The sequence below is a fragment of the Mustela nigripes genome, chromosome 4, assembly GCF_022355385.1.
Source record: "Mustela nigripes isolate SB6536 chromosome 4, MUSNIG.SB6536, whole genome shotgun sequence".
Classification (NCBI taxonomy): Eukaryota; Metazoa; Chordata; class Mammalia; order Carnivora; family Mustelidae; genus Mustela; species Mustela nigripes.
This window is the reverse complement of record NC_081560.1, coordinates 137,764,660-137,786,657: the sequence shown is the minus strand read 5'-3', so window position 1 is coordinate 137,786,657 and position 21,998 is coordinate 137,764,660. Positions and strand designations below refer to the sequence as shown.

At 52.2% G+C, this 21,998-nt stretch overlaps 1 protein-coding gene across 1 annotated transcript in view; it reads right to left on the bottom strand.

The window, feature by feature from the left end:
- The window catches only part of CDH23 (cadherin related 23), a 394,117-nt gene that overhangs the window by 167,474 nt on the left and 204,645 nt on the right, over positions 1-21,998 (bottom strand). The window contains exons 10-11 of the mRNA XM_059397665.1: positions 16,584-16,696; positions 14,771-14,959 (exon numbers count right to left, since the gene is read on the bottom strand). Of these exons, the coding sequence (XP_059253648.1) occupies positions 14,771-14,959; positions 16,584-16,696 (302 nt within the window). The remainder of the gene's footprint in view (positions 1-14,770; positions 14,960-16,583; positions 16,697-21,998) is intronic.

The following is a 21,998-nucleotide window of genomic DNA, read 5'->3' as shown; positions in this document are numbered from 1 at the left end:
AGGAAACAGACAGAGGCAGGAGGAAGGTTGGGAAGGGGGGAGGGGCAAGAGAGGATAATCAGACTCAAAGAAAAACAGAGACAGAAATGGAGGGAGTGGGCAAGGGTGGGTAGAAGGCATTCAGAGGCGGAAGTGAGGAAAAGCGAGGAAACAGACAGAGGCAGGAGGAAGGTTGGGAAGGGGGGAGGGGCAAGAGAGGATAATCAGACTCAAAGAAAAACAGAGACAGAAATGGAGGGAGTGGGCAAGGGTGGGTAGAAGGCATTCAGATGCGGAACTAAGCTGAGGTGAAGAGGACAGACACCAGGAGGGCCTGGCCACTGTCTAGCCAGCAGACAGCTCACATTTTCTTTCTGCCTCCTAGACTGCCCTTCTGGGTTTCTGCCATTCCTGTCCCTGGGATTCCAAATCCTAGTGGCATTCCAACCCCACAGACCCCCACAACCAGTCCCTGCCCTTCTGGCCATCTGCTATCATCTCCTGTCACTGTCCTTGTTCTCCTGGTGTCCAGGTTAATCAACTTAAAGTACAGCTCTGAGGATACCACTCATGCTCAGGAACCATCGATGGCTCCCACGTGCCTGCTGAATTACGTTCAAACTCCTCTTGGTATTCAAGGCCCTCGTCTACCTTTCTGGCTTTATAGGTGGTGTGTATTAAATGACAGTGGAGAGAATGATGGTGTTGAGTGGTGCTATTTAAGCTGCTACCTTTCACTTCTTTCTGGGGAGTGTGGGGGAGGAAGAGGTTATCAATAATTTATAATTTTTTAAAACTAACCTGCAGTGAAATTGACATTTTGGGGTATTCGATTTTATGAATTTTAACAGAATTATAAAATCGTGTTACCCCATCACAACCAGCACGCAGAACAGTTCCACTGTCCCCCAAACTCCCCTTTGCTTACCTTTATAGTCAACCCCTCTCCCACTCCTAATCCTTGGTAACCACTGGTGGGTTCTCTGCCACTATAGTTTCATCTTTTTGAGAATGTCAAAGAATCACACAGAACATAGTGTTTGAGACTGGCGGCTCTCCCTTCTAATAAAGCCTTTGAGATCACTTGATTCTCACTTCCCCTTAGCCGTCTGCTTATCTAAGCAGTCCTGTCCCTAGAGGACCAGTTAGCATCTGCACAGATGAGCTGAGCTGGAGGGGGCAGTCCTGCATGCCTCTAAGAGGTGAGCCTACCAGTGTGCCAGGGAAGGGCTTTGAAGGCAAGGAGCCGAGTATCAAGCGGATTTAAGAAAAAACAAAAAAACACAAAAGAAACCCAACAACCCTGGTTGGCCAGCTCTGTAAACTTTAGCGGATTTGGACATTCCCTAATGAGGGCAATTAAGAGTCATTATGCTGAAAACAGAAAAGTAAACACAGATCCATATGCTAATTGGCAAATATTGCTGCGTGTTAGGGCTGGCTGCCTCCTCCCTCTCCTGAGCCCTGCCCCTAGTCCTGCACAGTGCCTGTCCAGCCCCCCCGCCAAGCTCCTCCATCACGCTCTTGTCCTCTTGTGCTCCCTCTTGGTCCTCCTCCTCCCTGGGAGGCTACTTCTTTGCTGGCTCATTCCCACCTCCCTTAAGGTGAACACCAGGATGCCTAGCCCCCCTCTCCCTACACCCACACCCCTTGCGTCAGTGAGCCCAGCTGGACCTGTGGCTCTAAATACAGCCCAGGTGCTGGTGACACTTACATTTCCATCTCCAGCCTGGGCCCACATGGTGGGCTCTGGAGAGCCAAGTGCTAGGTTTCCGGGATCTAGCCAGCTGCAATCATGCTGGTGGCTTGAGGTAGGTGTGTGATAGGAGGGCTTACCCCAGAGAGACCACCGAGTGCTACAAATGAGGGGCTCCCAACCCAGAGCCACTCGTTGTGCATTTATGAGCACACCCCCTCTGCCTTCTCGATGTTTCCATATGGATGACTAACAAGCATGTCCAATGTAACGTGTTGAAAGCTAAACTATAGATTCCACTTCCCCCTCACTAAAAATATTGCTTCACCATCTCAGGAAGGAAGGACTCCATGTTTCTAAGGGCTCAGGTCAAACACCTTGTGCAGTCATTGTAACACACACCCCTACACACACACACACACACACACTCTAGCAAATCCTTGACTTTCCATTCAAAATGGGTCCAGGAGCTGATCTCTTCTCACTCCCCACCAGCACCTCTAACTGCTGTCCTTCCCAGCGATGGCCCTGCCCTGGGTGGTCTATTTATCCATCAGCCAGCGCATCCTTTTGTTGGATCAGTGGTGCAGGAGGAACAATAGAAATGACCGCTGGGCCACAGTCGTCCAGCCTCCTCCCCACCCCTTTCCTTAACCCTTGACTCTCCCGCCAAAAGGATGTATGCCCAGGTCACGTCTCCACAGGTAACTGGATACCTACGCAGGAAACAGAAGTATCAGGACCCCCCACCCCATACCCTCCAATCACCAAATACCCTACGATCACCAAATACCCTACTATATATGGATGTGAGCCCATGCCCTACCTTGGCCCGATAAAAGACCCCTGCCAACTCCCTCCCAGTGTGACTTCCCCCACTCTCCTTTCCTGAGTTGGAGCCGAGGAACCTCACCCGAGGGCTCCCACCTCCTCCCGGGGCGACTTTCCTGGCTCCCCTTCTCCTGAGCCCTGAAACTTCGCCGGAGAGTGCCTTTAATAAATCTTGCCTTGAGCCCATCTTGCCTGGTGTTGTGTTTACCTCGCCTGGGAAACGTTATACCTTTAAAATAATTTTCTTTTAAGATAAAATTCACCAGGGCGCCTGGGTGGCTCAGTGGGTTAAGCCACTGCCTTCGGCTCAGGTCATGATCTCAGGGTCCTGGGATCGAGTCCCACATCGGGCTCTCTGCTCAGCAGGACGCCTGCTTCCCTCTCTCTCTCTGCCTGCCTCTCTGCCTACTTGTGATCTCTGTCTGTCAAATAAATAAATAAAATCTTAAAAAAAAAGATAAAATTCACCATTTTAACATGTTAAAGTGTACAATTCAGTGGTTTTCAGGATATCCACAATGTTGTGCAACTGCCCCTTCTCTGCAGTTCTACAACATTCCCATAATTCTAGGAGGCAACATTGTACGCATGAACAATCACATCGCATTCCCCTCCCTGCAGCCACGAGTCTGCAGATTTGCCTGTTCCGACATTTCATACAGAAGGCACCGCATACTATGTGCCCTTTGTGTTTGGCCTCTTTACCTCGCACAAGGTTTTCTACGTTCATCCACGTGGCAGCAGGTGGCCGGGCCGAGTAATATTCCACTGTGGAGCTACCACACCATATGCTCAGCAGTGGATGGACACTTGGGTCGCTTTCAAGGACTGTCCTTCCATACTTCACTCTGTAAGGCCCTCACTCCCTACTCACTACCCTTAGGTGGCTTCCTGCCTCCCTCGGGCTTTGCATAAGTCCAGCGCTAAAGGCACAGCTGCCTATCTGACCTCCTCCACTAGTCCCAGGCCTCCCCGCTCCTCCCCACTCCTCCTCATGCCTCCTGCACCATGCGCAGGTGCACTCCTGACCGCAGCCATGAGCCTGCCATGCCCGCTGCCTGCCGAGCTCTTCCTCCAAGTGTCCATAGGGCCTACCCCATCTTCATGGGGTCTCTCCTAAATGTCACCTCATCAGAGAGGCCTCTTCCGACCCCTCCGCCGCCCCAGGACTGCCTTGAGCCCCCTACCCTGATTTATTTTCCTCCGTGGCTCTGGTTGCTGTCTGCTGTAGATTTACTGGTTTCTTCAATCTTCCGCCCCTGCAATGGACCTGGCCTGAGGGCGGGACTTTGGCCGCTGCCTTCTCTTGTGAACAAACAGCTCCTTAAAGAGCATCAGGAAAGCAGCAGGTACTCAACAAGTATCTGTCGACCACATAAACTAATGAATTAATTCCCACCCCCGCTTGAAGCAAGAATCCCTCTAGGACAGCTTTTCCACTCGCCTGCCCCAGGCCTGTGGGTACCCCTCCCGTGTACTTGGCTGCCTGGTATAGCTCTGGCACTGTTCTGACCAAGGTTTCCTTGGAGGCTAGCTCTGCCCATGTAGAGAAGCAGAAATATCACCTGCTCTCTGACACAGGACCCAGGGCACCTGTCAAGAACCAAGAGGAGGAAAACCTGCACCTTTTAACCAGGGATATGGACGTCTGACAACCTTGATTTTGAGAATTTATTCTCACTCTCAATTCCTTTTCAAATCAGATGTGTAACAGATTCTGCAGAAACTCAGGCAAGCAGCGCTGGGTTCTGGCTCTGGGAAGGAGGCTCCACGCCCCCCCTCAGTGGCTCATCCTCACCTCTGCTGCCCAGCGGGGCTCTGCCATCCCTGATGCTTGTTAATTAGGATGTTTCTCTGCCTGTGGGAATAATGATGGGGTGAGACATGCAGGGACCACTCCCAGCTGGGCTATGTTTACCCCTACTCTTTGAGATGGGGGATAAACAAGACACTCCATCTGTAGCCGTCAGGGGTGTGATGGGGGTGGCAAATGGGGTAGGAAGGGGACCATGGGAGGAAGAAATCACGTCCTAGGGTGAGACTGGGCTCACGGGGGCCCATGGTAAAAGGGGCACTGTAGTGGGCATGAAGCGGCTAGACGGTCAAAGAGGAAGGGGATGGAGGAAGTGTGTTAATTCTTGCTTCTGATCCCCGTGGGGGTGTTTGGGAAGACCAGGCTCTCCACTTAGGAAGTGTGACTCCTAAGGACAAAGTGACTCCCGCTACTTCCCATCCCAAACAGCAGTGGGATGGGGTAAGGGTCAGCTGCCAGGGAGGTGGCTGAAGCGGTACAATCCCCATGCCCAAGATGAAAGCCCTCATCTAGCGGCAGGAGGGGACTTGGCCCAGCTGGGGAGCAGGCACGGGGGAGGGGAGAGGGTGAGGAATGGGGCTGCCTGCTTCACACCCCCTCCAGGGCTACTGGGCCTGGTGTAAATAGCACACTAATTAGATTTACGGCTGAGACTAAATTAGGAGGTGTCAGAATCAAGCCGAGGACACCCTCTGGTCCTCAGGGAGGCTGGAGCTTAGCATGCTGGGAGGAATCACACCATGGGATGCAGCCACGCACAGAAAAATCCTAATAATCACCATCGTCATAATAAGAGCCTCAGTGAAGGCAACTGGGAAGAAATTAATAGGAAAAAGAGCAGACGGGGCTGCCCTGCTCCCCCTGGTTTCCTTCCCTTCCAGAATGTCTTTGCTTTGAAGTCAACAGATATTTTCCTGGAGAACCTAAATCTTGGGGGGAAGAACCTCAGAAAAGTGAGCTGAAGCTGGAAAACAACAGAGGTCTTGCAAACAGACCCCCGCCCGCTGCCAGGCAAGCAAAGGTGCAGAGCCATGCTCACGCAGGCCCCGCAGAGTCCAGGCGCCGGCTGTGTAGACCCGGCTGTGGGCGGATGCTCACCCGGCTATGCAGCCAGATCATTAGAGAAACTTTTAGAAACTGGAGAAGCCAGGATGGGCCCCTTGGCTTGGGGCATGGGGACTGGGAGAAGGGCAGTGCTGACCTCTACTTCTGAATGTGCCTCATCTTGGTTGCTCCCTGGGCCAGAGCTCTCACTCCCTGATTGCTCCCAGTTTTGCGTCACTGATGAACTCGTGAGCTGGGTGGGAGGCACAGGATGTTGGAGGCATCCCTTACACCGCCCAGGGGATTCAGTGGGAGGTGGGTGATTTCCAGCCAGATCCCGCTTATCTCCCTAATAGAGGGGAAACAAGAGTCTAGATAGCTGGATAATCATCTATCCACAGAAAGGGCAAAAACTCACGTGGGCTCTCCTGGATGCTGGCAGCCTGCCCCTCCCCCTCTTCCCCATCTTTTCACTTCTTCTAGAGTTTGGTTTCTAGTTCAAATTGCTTCCGAAAATAGGAAAATGGAGATCCATGCTCTGGGCCCCCTCAGCAGGCAGGGAGAGTTTAGGGCGACTGGGATCACTCCCTGGGGTAATAGGGACGTATATTGTGTTGCTACTGGTGGATGGATAGAGGGGGCCCAGTGGAACAGTGGCCTGGTACATCCAGAGCTGGAAAACGGACCCTCCGCTGAATGTGGGACCCGGAGTTTCCCTGCTCCCAGCCCGCTTCAAACGGATGTGTGGCTCAGGAGGCCAACTCTGCCAGCCGGCAGAATGTCAGCCTCATAGCAAAAGCCCAAGGAGGGAGCTGGGCTAAAGGGTGGCTATTCAGGAGCAGGGAATTAAGGAGGGTTTGTTCATCTTTCGTGCCAAGGACCCCTCTGACAGTCTGGTGAAACCTATGGACCCCCTTTCTGGAATAACATTTTTAAATGGGAAAAAACAAAATACATGGGACCACAAAGTCAAAGTATGTTGAAATAGCTACCAGGAGTGTTAAAAGGGTGTTAAAGAAGAATTCGGTGCCTCTTAATGCATTAAACAGTAAGATTTACCAGGGGGCTAACATCGGCTATAATTTCAAAGTAGTGATAGCTGTAAATGGTAGGTTGAGATCCCAAGACACCCGAAATGTGGTATGAGAATATCTGAGGTTTCTCTTGGGTCAAAGCCCCAGGTACTACTCATACCCCTGTTTGTTTCTATTTTCATAATTAAAGGGAGGGCTAATGGTCAGTTGCAGGTTAGTGAAAATAAAGATGCAGATTTTTCTCTATCCAGAGTCATGGATGCCTTGGGGAGGCAGAGGGCCCCCACTTCTGGGGCTGAAAGGAAGCCTGGCCAAGGCCCCTGGGGCCCACAGCCATCACCGTGCAGGGCTGCGTAGGGAGAGGGGCCGGAGAAACCACACACTGGACAGACTGACGAATAAGAATAAACGGGAAAATAAATTTAAATAAATACAAGGTTGCAGGCTGGGCTCCCCGACAGGCCTGGAACACACATGGAATGGAGAATGAGGGTGATGGATAGAAACAAGGCCCAGATTAGCAGAACAACCGCCTCTTCTCACTGCTTACTCCCCTCCCCTCTCAACCCTCCAAGTAAACCCAGTATCCTGGAATATGGCTTTTTCTCCCTGTCATTTGCTTTCTTTTATTTATTTATTTGGTGATGTTTTCTCCTTGGGGAGGTGGGTAATTCTCTCTGTTGTTTTTTTTTTTTTTTTCCTGTGCCCCTCAAACAAATGAATCGTGTCATCTCCTGCCTGAAATAGGAATTAGCTCCTGCCAGATGTGTCCCCGCTCACCTTGCCTTACCAACCCCCTCGCCCTGCCCACAGCCATGCTGGAGGTGGGAGACCCACCTGCTTGGGTGGGACCAAACCTTTGCAAATGGGGAGACGTGGCTGCAAATGCAGAGCTCCCCAGGGCAAGCAAGAAGCATAGGATTGAGAATTCAAGGCCAAGCTCTGTGACCCACTGGCTGTGTGACCTTGGGGAAGCCCCTTAACCTCTCTGAGCCTTGACTGCCTCCTCTCTGAAGAAACCCAATAATACACCTCTCTCTCAGGGCTGGGATAATAAAAACACTTAACACTTAAAGAAGGTTTTTTATAGGCTAGGCATGGTTTCAAACATACATATTAACTCACTGAATCCTTGTAACAATGTGGTGAGGTCAGTCCTATTGTTGTCCTCATTTTGCAGATAGGAAAACTGAGCCAGAGAGGATAAATGAAGTCTCCTAAGGTTACACAGATCAAAAACTTCCCAGCAGGGTTTGAACCTGGGCGGCTTGGCTTCCAAGTGCTCCATTTTTTCTCCATTCTGGCTGCTTCCCTCTTCCTAACTGGTGAAATGCTCCAGGGAACACCAAATAAATAAACACACGGGCAGACTGGGAGAGGACGGCGGGTGGATGAGGCCCATGGCGGTGCCAGATCCTTCTGCCCATACTGGGAAGCAGAGGCGGCCAGAGCAAGTTCAGGGAAGGGAGGAGGATCCCCCCTGGGGGCAGGAGAGAAGGTGGAAGCTCAGGTGGCCCCCTCTTCCCACCCAGGTCCTCTTGGACCCAAAGGTTGGTTGAGTCTTCACTGAGATGGATTGGGCCAACCAGTGTTTTTTTCCCGAGGTGCACCCCGAGGTACAGAGTGGGGACGTGGCTTGCTTGGAATCGCTCTGTGAGGCAGGAGCAGAATAGGGGTGAGCCTTGGCTTTGGGGTTTTCTCTACCCCCTCCTGGGCACTTGGGGTAGGTCTGGTAGCAGAAGGCTAGGGCTAGGGTTCAGAGTCCTGAACCATTCTGACTTGGGAGAGCCTCTGTCACAAAGACCAAAGGTGCCCACTCCCGGTCCTCCTGGGTAGAGTTCCGAAGGCGGTCTCCATTGGACTTTCTGGGTTTCATAATAAGGGGCCTGGGGTTCTCCGACTTCTTGCCACCCTGAGAGGAAAATGGCAAACTGTAAGAGGGCCTTTCCAATGCTGGAAAGCACCTGCTGGCTGGAACAGGTGGCTAAAGGGCGGGGGGGGTGGCGCTCCTGTGCGGCTTTGCTACATTTCCCCGCTTCCTGACAGCCCCATTTTCAACACAGCAATCAGGGGGCTCCTTAAGAAAGGTGACTCAGAGCATGTCACCCCCACCCCCCGGCTCCCCACTGAGGTCACGGTAACAGAAAAAACATCTTTCGAAGGCTGCAGGGCCTGGCCAGGCTCCCGCTGATGGTGCTACCTCGCCTCCTCCAGTTCTCTCCAGCTTCCCACCCACAACACCTTCGACCCATCTCTTTTCTGCCCCACAACACCTGCCCCACAACACCTTCGACCCATCTCTTTTCTGCTCCTTGAAAATGCCCAGCCAGTTCCCTTTCGATCTCTGGCCTTGCAGGGAGCACCTGCTGCCAGAATGTTCTCCCTCAGCAGCTCCGTGTGGCTGCCTCTCCTACACCTCTCCACCTCAGCTCCAAGGGCACCTGTTCTGGAAGGCCATCTGGAACCACTGAGTCAAAACCAGCCCCCCCCCCCCATGGCACCCCATCACTCATCCTGTGAGTTGACTTCTTGACACTCATTTCCACCCACAGCACCATTGGTACCTGTTCCTCTAGCTTCCCCGCTGGGATGAAACAGAAGCCCTTGGAGGGCAGGGATCACAGCTTTAGCACTGACCCCTCCCTTCAGCACGAATTGGTGGGCACACAGTAGGTGTGCAAGAGTGTTCGTTGAGTGAATGCATACGTCACTCCCCAGCTGTGTGAATTTCCATAGAAGGCCTCAGAAAGGCCCCCGGGGCCAGCAAATTGATGAAGTCGGAAGGCCATTCTCAAATGATTGCAACTCCCAGAAATAGCCAGAACCGGGCAGTAGAGGCTACTAAAGGGCATACTGGCACCCTACTCCCCACACCCCTGCAAAAGGACAGCAGGAGATACGTTCTGGGAAGCTGTGGGGCAGAAATGAGGCAGAAATGAAGTGGATCAAAGGCTCCCAACTCCTGAGAAGAAAGGTGTTTCCTGAGAAGAAAGGGTGAGGGATGTTGTCAATTTCCAGCTTTCGGAGTCCGCTGGGAGAGGTTGCGCACAACGCCAAACAGCGCTTAAAAAGAAAGCCCTTTGCTGGAATTTGTAAAGCAGCCAGAGGCTCGGTTGATCTACACTCACTGCAACAGCCGTTGCAGAGCACAGAGCAGATGCAGAGCACAGAGAATCTAGAAGGGGAAGAGTGGATTTTAGGACAACTGAACAGAAACTTCCAACCACCCTAATAACGCCACGCCACGCAGATGGGAAAATGGGACAGACAAGCTCAGCTGTGAACAGGACTGCGTGGGGACGGCTGCAGGCTTGATCAGGAGAGGAAAAGCTGACCAAACTGGAGAAAACACAAAGAACATCCTGCGGCCAAGGGCGTGGGTTAAGGATATGGTAGGGATCCAAGTGGGTGAGAGTGTGGCTCATTTGCCCTGGCTTTCCAGAACACCGAGGAAGAGACAAGAGAACACCCAGCAGCCAGGAGCTGGGGAATGAGGCTGCCACAGCCTTTCATTTGAAACTCAGATGAGTGCCACGCCAAGGCTGACTCCTGGGGCCTTTGCCTTGAGATTTTTTTTTTTTTTTTTTTTTTTGGTGATTTGCATTACAACCATCTATTTGCATCTCAACTATCAGGAGGGCCAAGGGGGTTGGTGATGGTTTCCCTTCTTTCCTGGGCTTCTGTGAGTTTTCTGTAGCAGAGGAAAGGAGAAGAAATTACTCAGCAGGACTTGACAATGAAGATGGAGTCCTTGGGAGATAGAAAGGGCTTCTTTCAAGTACCATTGCTGTCTTGAATCTCCTGCAGAGGCTGAGATTCGGCAAGAAATGGGGCAGAATCTTCCATCTGGAGGGGAGGGGATGCCAGCGTTGACTAGTCTTAGTGAATTAGATTAGCAACCTTCTTGGGAATGAGGGCCACAAAGTGCTAACTGAGAGGTTAAACTGCTTCCTCTTTCCCTTTCTGTTTTCCATCAGCACCCTCTGCTGCCTCATTGTGGACTTAAGAGGTCACCTTCTAACTCAAACTCAGGGGGGAATTGAGCTTTTAGCCCAGGGGCACTGAGAATGGAGTTTGGACAAAGCCTTGAGCTACCTCATGGTTACTTTTATCATTAAATCACTCTTTAATTCAACCAGCACGCATTTTGCAGTGCCTCCCAAAGGCCAGGCAGAGGGTGAGGCTCTGGGTCACACTGGTGAGCAAAACCAGCCCATGAATTCTTCAGTTTAATTGGGGAGAGAGGTATGATTGAGATTATCACACTGATATCTGCAAAAGCACCTAATGATGAGTGCAAGGGAGAATTGATGAGGGAAACAGAGGCAAAAGAAAAATTATTAAATTTCCTTACCTACGGACAAGCCCTTAAAACAGGTAGAGTGACTCTCCTCTAGGGACTCAACTACCCCAACCTTAACGCTTTGCTAAGGGCAAAGGATAATCCTAGCCTGACTGACCCCCTACCCCCAACCAGGATCCTATAAGTCTACTCTAACAATTCCTTTGGAAACTTTATCTCTAAACTTCCAAGATAGTGTCGACAATCATTCCCAAGCATATGGCCCAGTGATACACATCAAAAGGGTCTCACAAAAAGGTTTTATTACTAGTAATGAATAACCTTTTCCCCAGACAATAGCTAGCCCCTCAACGTCCTAGAAACCTTGCTTCCAAAATTCCTTAGATACTTATATCATCTCTAATCCCCTCCCCAACTTACGCGTCTATAATAGACCACTCCTCACATCCCGGGGAAGCAGTTCTTCTTGCCCACGGGTCCTGTCCCCGTGCATTAATAAACTACCATTTTGCATCAAAGATGTCTCAAGAATTCTTTCTTGGTCATGGGCTCCGGACCTCCCCCATGTTCTAGAACTTCATCAGAATCACATGCTCTCTAGATGACGACGAAGTGATTTTACCTTTCCTCAGGCTCCTTTCCCTCCGCCAAGTCTGCTTAATGAATGCATTTGTCCACGACATCTAGCAAATCCAGCCACCTTTACCCCAGATACAAATCCCAACCCATGTATCCTCCCCTCAGAAAGAGAACTGGAAGAAAAAACAAATTTTTAAAATTTCCTTTTACTAAAGATGCCTGATTTCTCTTTGAGGTTCCTTGGTTTTTCCCAGATTCTGGATGTTGGCAACAGGGCTGAACTACTCCATGCCGGGAACCTGGGGCCTGACCCTTAGCATCCAAGACTGGGCCTTGGGGGCATTTATCCCAGCCACATCTGGATGATCCCTCCGGAATTCTGGAGAGTAAAGATGGGAGACATAAACAAAACAAAACAAAACTCCCAGGGCAATTTAGAAAGCAATTTATTCCTCCCTGTTTTTCAGGAATTGCCCCAGGACCACGCTGGGATGGTTTGGTGGCAGTTCTATGGGGAGCCTGGACTGTGACTCAGAGGACCTTAAGGTGGGGAGTCTGAGCTTCTGGGCTGTCTTTCTTCATCAGTCATTCTCTCTCTGCACCTCACTGTGCCCCGGAGAAGTGGGGCCGCCCAGGGGGGAGGGCAGCTCTTTACTATCAGAGTCACTGGCCAACTCCCTGGGGCAAGTGGCGACAGGATCCCTGGTAGCGTGGGCACCCCATCCATAAAGGGCATGCTGAGGTCTGTGTCTGGGTGGGGAGCGGCCACTAGAGGCAGGCTGGACCCAGACACCCCTCAGTATCCCTGCACATGCTCAGACAGGACTTCCAGCAAAGCAGGACTGAGCTAAACCCCAAAGCGGTCAGGGTGACCCTGAATGCCCCAACCAGTGGTGGTGAGAAGCCCTGGGGTTGCTGGCCCCGCTGGCGGGGATGCCCCCTGGACCATCTGGCTAATATCTCGGGGGTGTGCCAGGTATTGTGCTCAGTTCTCCAGAATAAAGGTCTGATGTCCTTCTCTATCCCTTGTCGGCCAGCCAAATATGTAGCTGCCTCCCCGTCTCCCCCAGCCTCCTGGCAATGAGGTAGGGCCACGTCCCTAGTTCTGGGCAGCTCTGGGCAGCTCAGGATGAAGCCTAGAAGGGCCGGTGCTTGCCCCCCTAGCTGTCCCCTCCCTCCTGCCGTGACCAATGTGACTGTAGAGCTGTACCGGAGAGACTACAGAGTGGGGTCTCCCTGCCCACCTGTGCTGGATGAGAAGTAATAAATCTCTGAGAGAGAAAGAAACCTCTGTCTCAGGGTTAATTTGTGACTGCAATAGAAACGGGTACATTTTCACACAGATGAGAGAGATGACGCTTAGAGAGGGTCAACGACTCACGGAAGGTCGCAGAGCTAGTGAATTACAAGACTGGATTGAATACAGGCCCCGGCAGATTCCGGAGCTTGGGCCATGAACCACTACACAAGCTGCCTCCCCTCCGGTGTGCCTCCAAAATCGAGCCCCAGTTCTTTGGTTTGGCATTCAAGGCTCAAGGTCTGCGTCCCAGCCCGCCCTCGCAGGAGCCCTCTACATAAACCCTGCATCAATCACACGGTACGGCCTGCTCCTCCTCTTCCTTGCAGGTTCCTCTCTCTGGGCCTCTCAGTGGGCCACTGCCCAGCCCTCCAGCTCTCCTGGCTGCCTGTCACCATCCAATTGGTGTCCCCTTTCACTGTAGAGCTTTTACTGATCCTCTATCCCCCACATCCCCCCTTCTCAGCTGAGGTCTGGAGCCCTCTCTGCCCACTGTCACTGGCCCACACGCGAGGACCAGTGTCTCTGTTCCCTTGGACATTCGTCATAGCCTGAAACCAGAGATGGCACTTTGCCCCGAGGCTCTCACTCACACAGCATTGTCTAAAGAGGGGGTGCAGCGCTCCATGGGGATAAAAGATGACCCACCGGGGTATGAGAAAGTACTGGAGTTTATTTTTATACCTGTTGATCGCCACCTGTTAAACTTGCTGTATTTCTGCAGGTTTTAAAAAAAAGTATCTACTGTACTTGTGTAGGACACCCTTGGTCCCATGGTCTCCACTCCCACAATAGATCAAATCCAGCTCCTTGTAAACAGTAGGTGCTTAGTATATACTCAAGTTATCTCAGATAGGCAGGGATGGAATAACTAGCAGGAGGTGGGGGCACGTGGCTGGCGCACGGGCGCGGGCGCACGCATGCACACACACACACACAGTGGGACTGACCTGTCCTCACGGACCTGAGTCCCTGTGGGGGTAGGGGCTGGCTGGGGTGGACCTGGACGGTGGGCCGTTAAGAGAAGCTGACAGGAGACGGCTGACTGGGAGGAAGGGCTCCCTGGCAGGTGTGCTGGCAGTTCGCTGAGCAAGCAGCCGGAGTAGAGAGGGGCAGGAGGAGCAAGCGGGAAACCAGACCTGGAGCAAGGCCAGTGTGGGAGTCCCGCACTGTGAGGAGTAATTGCCGAGAAGCCCCTCAGGCTGGAAAACCTAATGGAATTCCTGAGCAGAGTGGGGCCCCCAAACCGCAGTAATAAATAGAAGTGCTATTAAGGATCCTGGCTGCTGACAGGCAGGGGAGAGAGAGCGGGCACGGGAGGGGCGGGCAGGGAGGAAGGCTGAGAGGGTCTCCCTGGCCGCAGGGAACCCATCCCATCCAGGCCTGGTGGGGGCACCTTCTGGAGCTCTCCCTCACTTGTGGCCCATGTCCCTTTCTCTTCTTCTTCTTCTTTTTTTTTTTTTTTTTTTTTAAGATTTTGTTTATTTATCTGACAGACAGAGATCACAAGTAGGCAGAGAGACAGACAGAGAGAGAGGAGGAAGCACGTTCCCCGATGAGCAGAGAGGCCCACGCGGGGCTTGATCCCTGGACTCTGGGATCACGACCTGAGCTGAAAGCAGAGGCTTTAACCCACTGAGCCACCCAAGTGCCCCTATGTCCCTTCCTCTTAAGACTGGCCTCAGCTAGGCAGGACCCTGTAGGGGGCTGCAGGCGTCTCGGACCCCCAGAGTCTCCTAGTGGCCTGGGATCCCCTTGAAAGTACTTACACAACTCACATGGAAAAGGAGGAGTCATTAACTACACCAAAAAGAGAGAGAAGACTTTTTTCCAAGGTTCTATTTATACCACAACCCCCAACTTTTAAAATATCTATTTTTTTTGTCTGTGTTTTATAATGTACATACTAGATCAATAGGCCGAGTATATATTTCTAAATAAATTCCTAAATAAATCACTAAATGAAGAACTACCCACCAGAAGTGTGTGCTCCAAGAGCTTTTGCAGGGGTGGGGGGGTAGGCTGGGGATTAGGGACTGCTGATTTTTGCAGGAGAGGAGAGAAGGGGCAGCAAGGTTTGTTTCTATTTTATAGATGCGGACTTGGAAGTCTAGCGATAACTTGCATCTTTCCCAGGGTTGGACGGCCCAGGAAGGGTGGGGGCCTGGACAGGCCACGTGTTCCTGCTACTCACCTCATCCTTGTCCACCACCTGGATGAAGAGGGGTAGGGCAAAGCCCACCTGGGCCAGCTCAGGGATGGCCACGCTGTATTCGGAGCTGTTGAACTCGGGGGCATTGTCATTGATGTCAATAACCAGGATGTTGAAGGTTGTGGTGACTGTGGCATCAGATGGGGTGCGGTCGTCATTCAGCTCCGTGCCCTGCGGGAATAGGACAGACACCCCAGAAATGAAGGCAGCCCTCATCACAATATCATCATTTACCAAGGATTTCTCAAGGCTAGCTCCTGTGCTTCGTGTGAATGACCCCAATCCCTCACCACCATCCCGGAAAGAAGATTCTATCGTTAGTGTTCCCATTTTACCTTTGAGGAAACTGAGGCTCAGAGAGGTTAAGTAACTTGCGTAAGGGCACACAGTCAGAGTAGGTGTCAACTTTAGGCGGTAGGATTCCAGAACCCAGGGGACAAGGTGGCATGGTGATGCTAAGACAGATTTGGGGGTTCGTCAAGGGGCAAAGCGGGACTTCAGTTTGGCAGATGATAAAACTGAGGTCAGGAATTTTTAGGCTAACAGGTAATCAAGACTACATTTGGCATCTGCTATGGCCTAAACACTCTGCTAGGTGCCATGAGGGTCTGAGTCGGACTCAGGGAAACATGGGTCAGACTCAAATCCTTGGGTGCCCGGTCTCTGCACCAGAGCCCCCCTGGCCCCGGATACCCATTCCCAGTTCCCACTCAAACTTATGAACCCAAATCTCTGGGTGGGAAGCCCAGGACTAGCTATCTTTTCCCAGTTCCCCAGGAGATGAGGATTCACAGCAAGTCTGGGAGCACATCTTCACATTTTATATAAAGATGGAAGAACTTGGGGGTCCCGCGGTGAGCTAGAGGTGGCCCTGGGGCCAGGGCACAGTTCTCTCCCACTGGAACCGTGCGCTACCACAGGAAGTAAGCCGACAGGAGGGCAGGCAGAGAGGGGCCCCTGGCTTGGTGGAGGCAGGGTGAGGAAGAGGCGGTGTTAGTTCCCCTCCCCTCGCTGGCCCACGTGTGCACACTGGGTGTCGACAGAGGAGCTAGGTGGCCATGGGGGCTCATCAACCTGTTACTGCTGCAGCCTTTCCAAGGTCAAGGAGAGCAATCAAGGGTCAGGCTGGGCTCCTCCATTCTCAGGATGGAAGGACTTAATTCCCCAAGCACCTCTCCTCAGGCCTTGTGCCCTCCCTAGCATCCGTCAATGGGTGGGGCTGGGGAGGACCTCCGTGGACCAGGCAGAGTCCATACCCTAAATGGGTTTCGCAGGGAATGGCTCTGCAAATCAGAGGTTTTCACTGAAACTGGCCATCGGCGGCAGGGTGTTTAGGGGCAGGAGGGCTGTGGCTCTACTACACTCCTGGGGTAAGGACCCCAGTGGTTTCCACCTCTCCCCACTCTGCCGCTGCTTCCTAACCAGCGACGAGCCCCAGGGAAGCTGTCAGAATCAGAAACAGGACAAACCCCAGAAATGGGGTCAAAGTAAGAATTTGAGGTGGTGACCACAGAGAACTTGGAATCGTGGGTAACAGTAAGGAGCATGATGAGTACCTCCTAGGTGTTCCCTGGTTCCTCAAATGGGGATAAAAGTCCTAACCCTAGGAGATTGTTGATAATGGCTATGAGGTGCCCAGCCCCAGCATCCCTTCCTGACAGGGGCCCTGGGCATGAGCCCAGGGAATCATGCAGTGTGAAAGGCGGGGGGCTTTCACGGGGGCACTTCTGGAGGCTGGTACCCCATGTGGGAACCATACCCCATGGATCGCAGCTGCACGCCACATAGTTCTCACCTTCACGGTCAGGATGAAGCCGTGGCTGTACAGGGGGTTCTCTCGATCCAGAAGGCCATTCAAGGTCAGTGCTCCGCTGATGTAGTCCAGGGCAAAGATGCTGTTGGTGTTCCCTAGAAGAGAGTAACATTCCAGGTATGCCTGGGGCCCAGGGCAGGTGGGCACGGGCTGTAGTCAGGGCTCTTCTCTTCGTGTTAAGGATGAATCAGTAACTTATTATGGGTGCTGGCCCAAGGAGTAGTGGGAAGTGTTCTGGAAGACGCAGCCCAGACAGCAGATTGCACTGATTCACAGAGTGAGGACGTTTTGCTCTTTGGTCTTCTTCCTTCTCTTGAAAGAAGTCTTGGTTTGGTGCTAGCATGCCTACATGCCTCACTAACACTTCCTTGTTTTCCTTTGTAACAGAGAGCGGGCTTCAGGCACGGAGGCTTCCAGGGGCAGTGGTACTCAGCTAGGACTCAGTAACTGCTACAGTCTGAACGTTTGCTTCCACACAGAATTCATACGGTAATATCCAAAGCCATACAATAGTATTAATAAGTGGGACCTTTGGTGGGAGAGTGAGGTGGGGCTCGGTCACAGAGGTGGAAGCTTCATTGATGGAATTAGTATCTTACATAAAGACCCCAAGTGATCCCATGCCCCTTCGGCCATGAGAGGACATAGTGAGGGATCACCATCTACGAACCAGGAAGAGGGCCCTTACTGACTGTGCTGACACTTGTGATCTTGAAGTTCTCACCCTTCAGAATTCTAAGAAATAAATTTCTGTTTAGAAGTGACACAGTCCCTGATGTTCTGTTATAGTAGCCCAAATGGACTAAAACAGAAACCTAGTTTGGTTTCCTTTGTGCTTATTTTTATGGTCATTTTCTATTCTATTCTATTCTAATTTTTTTAAAAAAGATTTTACTTATTTATTTGACAGACAGAGATCACCAGTAGGCAGAGAGAGAGGGGGAAGCAGGCTTCCCGCTGAGCAGAGAGCTTGATGTGGGGCTCGATCCCAGGACCCTGAGATCATGACCTGAACCAAAGGCAGAGACCCAACCCACTGAGCCACCCAGGACCCCGTCTTTTCTAATTTTCTATCTAGCCATTATACAAGTTCCTTTTACAATACATATAAGTTAAAGACCTAATTCAACCTTAAGAATGAGCATTTAAGTGCCTATTAAAACCTGAAGTATATATTTAAAGTACTGGCAAAAATCCCACACAAGCAACACCAGCTCAGATGGAGGTCTCTGTCCCCATCCACGTCCCACCCCCAATCTCCCCTACCAACTTTATGCTGCTTCTGCCTACAGGGGTCCCATGTCCCCATGGCAGCTTCCCCAGCTTCCCTAAATCACCATGTTCATTCCTGCCTCTTCTTCTCTCTGTGTCCACCTTCCTCTCTTGGCCTCCCTTCCCATCCTCCCCCAGACAGCCATCCTTCCTCCTCCTCCTCCTCCAGGAAGGCGGCCTGACTTCTCTGGCTGACCCTCCATGCTCACAGGGATTAGTCACTGTTCTATGTGCTCTCCCATTGCTCCCTGTGTGTTCACATGAACTTCCTGGCCAGCCCGAAGTTGGGGGGCCTTTTCTAACTGTCCCTCAAGGAAACTGGCCTTTGCTGGGCAACCACTGGCCAGCAATTTCCTGAAGGATTGCTACTCCCAGTGCACCTGGGCCCCCGTGCTCATCCTTGTGCCCTTCCCACCAGGCTGGGAATTCACCCAGATGAATCCTAATTCCACTCTTCTCTCCAATAGGAGAGGCTGGCTCATTCACATACTCACACACTGCCATTCATTCACAGGACCCTCAATCTCCAGGGCAGCCATCCTCTGGGCAGGCCCCGTGCATGGTGCGGTGGGGGATGTGGGTGTCGGTCTATCAGGAATCCTGGTAGGGGGGCTTCGATGTGCATGAGAATCATCATCTCTCAGTTCACAGCAGGGAGAGACTGTTCAACACGTGGGAAGGCTCAAAGAAGGAAAGCTTCTCAGAGGAGGCGGTATTAATTCCCTAGACCACAGTGTAGAGGCTGTGTGACTTGGGGCAACTCGCCTAACCCCTCTGGGTCTTGGTCTCCCCATTTATAAAATGGGGATAATAATGGCTCTATCTCATAAGGTCATGAGAATTAAATGAATGTGAAATATGTATCTGTATATACACACATGCATACACGCATAGGGTCGGATCATTTCCTGGCACAAAGTAAATGCTCACTAAGTATTGCCTGAGCTGGGTCCTGGATGATGGGCAGAATTGGGGAAGGAGCAGATGGACACTGATTCCACAGGTAGGAAGTGATTGATAACCTGGCACACAGGAGGGAGCTACTCTACCTTCCTGCAAGCCCTGGGCCCCGGCTCTAAAGGGATCTGTGCACTGTTAGGGGCTCGAACCATCTCTTGGATCAATGAAGGAAAGCGCAGGGCAGAGACAATTCCGTCTTCTAACTTTAGACTTTGGGATACAAGCTGTTCTAGGCTAATTGTCTGCTGGCCAGCAAGGCATCAGCCTCTACCCAGTCGGTAGCTAGAGGCTGCCCTCCCCTGTCCTTCTAGCCCACTGCAGGGGTGGGGCGAGGCAGGGGAGAGACAGCTGATGCCTGCAGAGCTTGTTCGGGTCTCACGTCACTCTTGGACGGTGGGCTTTGGGGACTGGGATGTGGGGGTTGCTGGCCAGGGAGTGGACACCACTCTAGCCTCCCCCTTGCCCGAAGTTTCCTTCCATGGCCATAGAGAGACCTGGATTCCTTCCTGCTGAGTGGGTGGAGTGGGGAAGACAGGGCTGCAAGGAGGCACAGATGTGCATGAAGGTAAGGGGGTGACTTTTTCTTCAGCCAGGAATTCAGCTGCTGGCGAAGCGGGAGGATGGAGGCTTTCATCTGTGTCTCGTTAGCTAATCCATCCAACGATGACTGAGCTCCTATGATAAGCCAGAGACACATTCTGGCAGGGGTGCAGCCCTCAACCGGATATTCACATTACAGGGTGATCAGGGTTGAGGTGGGGTGAAGCATGGACATTGCACGGTCCTTTGGGGTCTGGGTCCTCTGAGCCCCTAAATGCTGAGCTGAAGGGCTGCCCTGAGGCAACCTCTCCGAGCCTCCTGCCACCCATCACTCCCCACACCAGCGTGGGCCCCACCTCCCCAGCCCCCAGGGCTAGCATCCCATCATTCTGAATTTCCATATAAATTTATTCTTCCCAATAAAGGAAACTATCAAATGTTTAACTAAATGTGATTCAATTTTTATCTTTGCAAGATTTTTCTTATAAATCATTCACAAACCAGAAGCCCCTTATTGAATGATGTGCTTTGGGTTTTGGCTTGAAAAATGGGGTTATCAACCCTGGCACACTCAGCTGGGTCCCCCCATTCAGGGCCTTTGCTCTGATGATGGCCTTACTGCCCATCCCCAACCTGAAGTCTGTCTCCAGCACATAATTTACCTTTTCCCCTGACCCAGGCATTTTTATCTGACAAACGTGCAGGCAAATACCCTCCAACTGGTACATATTCAAACTCAGGGACTCTCCTCCAACACGCGTGCGTGCGTACACAGACACACACACAGACACACACAGACACACACACACACACACACCCCTTTCCCCATATCTACCAGAGTGGCGTTCACCTCTCAGCCTCCTGCCAAGTTCGAATCACCAACTCCCAGGACCAACAGCCAGAAAGTCTTGCCCCCCAGGGAGCCGACAGGACCACCTGAGTGAGCCACTGGCTCTGATGGTCTCCTGTCACCATGACAGTAGCAGGACTCCTGGGATGCTGGTTTAGGCACGGGCTGGAGGTGAGCCCTGAGCCCCAAGTAGGGAAGGCCAAGAGCAGGACTCTTTCAAAGATGGATGGACTGATCATTCGTTTGAGTTGGTACTGAGCACCTCCTGGGTGCAAGGTGCTAGAGAATCAGTATAAAAAAGCAGGCAAGGTTCATGCCTTTGGACTCACGGGGAAGATTGACATCAGGGATACGATCACGCTATTGAACACGTAAGTAGTACTTGCTGAGTTAAGTCCCCCGAAAGAAAGCCATATGGCCTCGAGAGGTGGGTAAGATTATGCCCTCGGGAGGACGACTGTTCTGGGTCAAGTAGCTCTGCTTGACTTTGGCTAGGCAAGCTTGGTCAGGTTACTTAATGTATCTGGAGGATCTCAATTTTCTAGCCTGTATATTGGGGTAATGATAGTCCCCACCACAGAGCGTCATGGTGTGGATGGAAGGAGCGAATACAGCATCTGGCTCGCAGGGAGGTCTCCACACAGGTCGGCCACCTGTGCTGCACCGAGATCATACCACCGTGGACCGCTGGCTCCACGCCCACCCCCACGCCACGAGCCAGTGACTGAGCCAACCCTGTCCTCTTGCCAGGAGGGTCTCACAACCAAAACCCATGTGTACGAGTTGGCAGCCCCAAGGCCAAGGCTGACGACCACGGGGCATCTCACCAGGGCTGCAGCCTCGGGGTGGGTCACCATTTCCCTGCCCCTCTCTCTTAGCTCCCTTCTCACCATCCTCCCTTCCCCAGGGGGCTGCGGGCTTGGCAGCCATACAGACAAGCTTCTCCGCTACCCTGGAAGCCGATACCACCCTGTCAGCCCTCTGTTCTCCCAGACATTCTTTATCCGAGTCCCGAGGGGACTGTGGGGCCAGGGGAGGCTTATCCGGGACGCCTTTCACCTGTTCAGCCCCCATTGCTGAGCCGAAGGGCAGCTGCTTTCCCTGGGTCGACAGGTGCCGTCCTAGGTGCATATGGATACACCTGGTAGGGGAGGGGTTCTTCGGTGGAGCGGGACTGCACCTCGATGCCCTAAGGCTCTTGGGAACAGGTGACTTAGAGCATTCACAAAAGGGAAGAAGCGGGTCCTTACCACCCTGCTGGGTCTCTCGGGGTCAGCCACCTCTTCTGGGAGCTCTGGGCACCCAGACCTCTTCAGATTCCCAAAAGAAAGCCTGGGGGGGATGTGAATCAAGTCTGCAAAAGCATGAAAGGCTGCCAAGGGGGTGTCCCAGCCTACTTTCCCTTATTTATTAAAAACAGCGGGGGCGCCTGGGTGGCTCAGTGGGTTAAAGCCTCTGCCTTCAGCTCGGGTCATGATCCCAGGGTCCTGGGATCGAGCCCCGCATCAGGCTTTCTGCTTGGCGGAGAGCCTGCTTCCTCCTCCCTCTCTCTCTCTCTCTCTGCCTGCCCCTCTGCCTACTTGTGATCTCTTTGTCAAATAAATAAATAAAATCTTTAAAAAAACAAAAACAGCAACAACAACAAAAAACAGCGGCTAGTACTCATCAACAAGATCCGTGTGTCAGGCACTGAGTGAAGCCATTTGTGTACCCATATTACCTACTCTTCACAATAACCTTAGCCCGTGTCCCACACAAGGAAGCAGGTTCAGAGA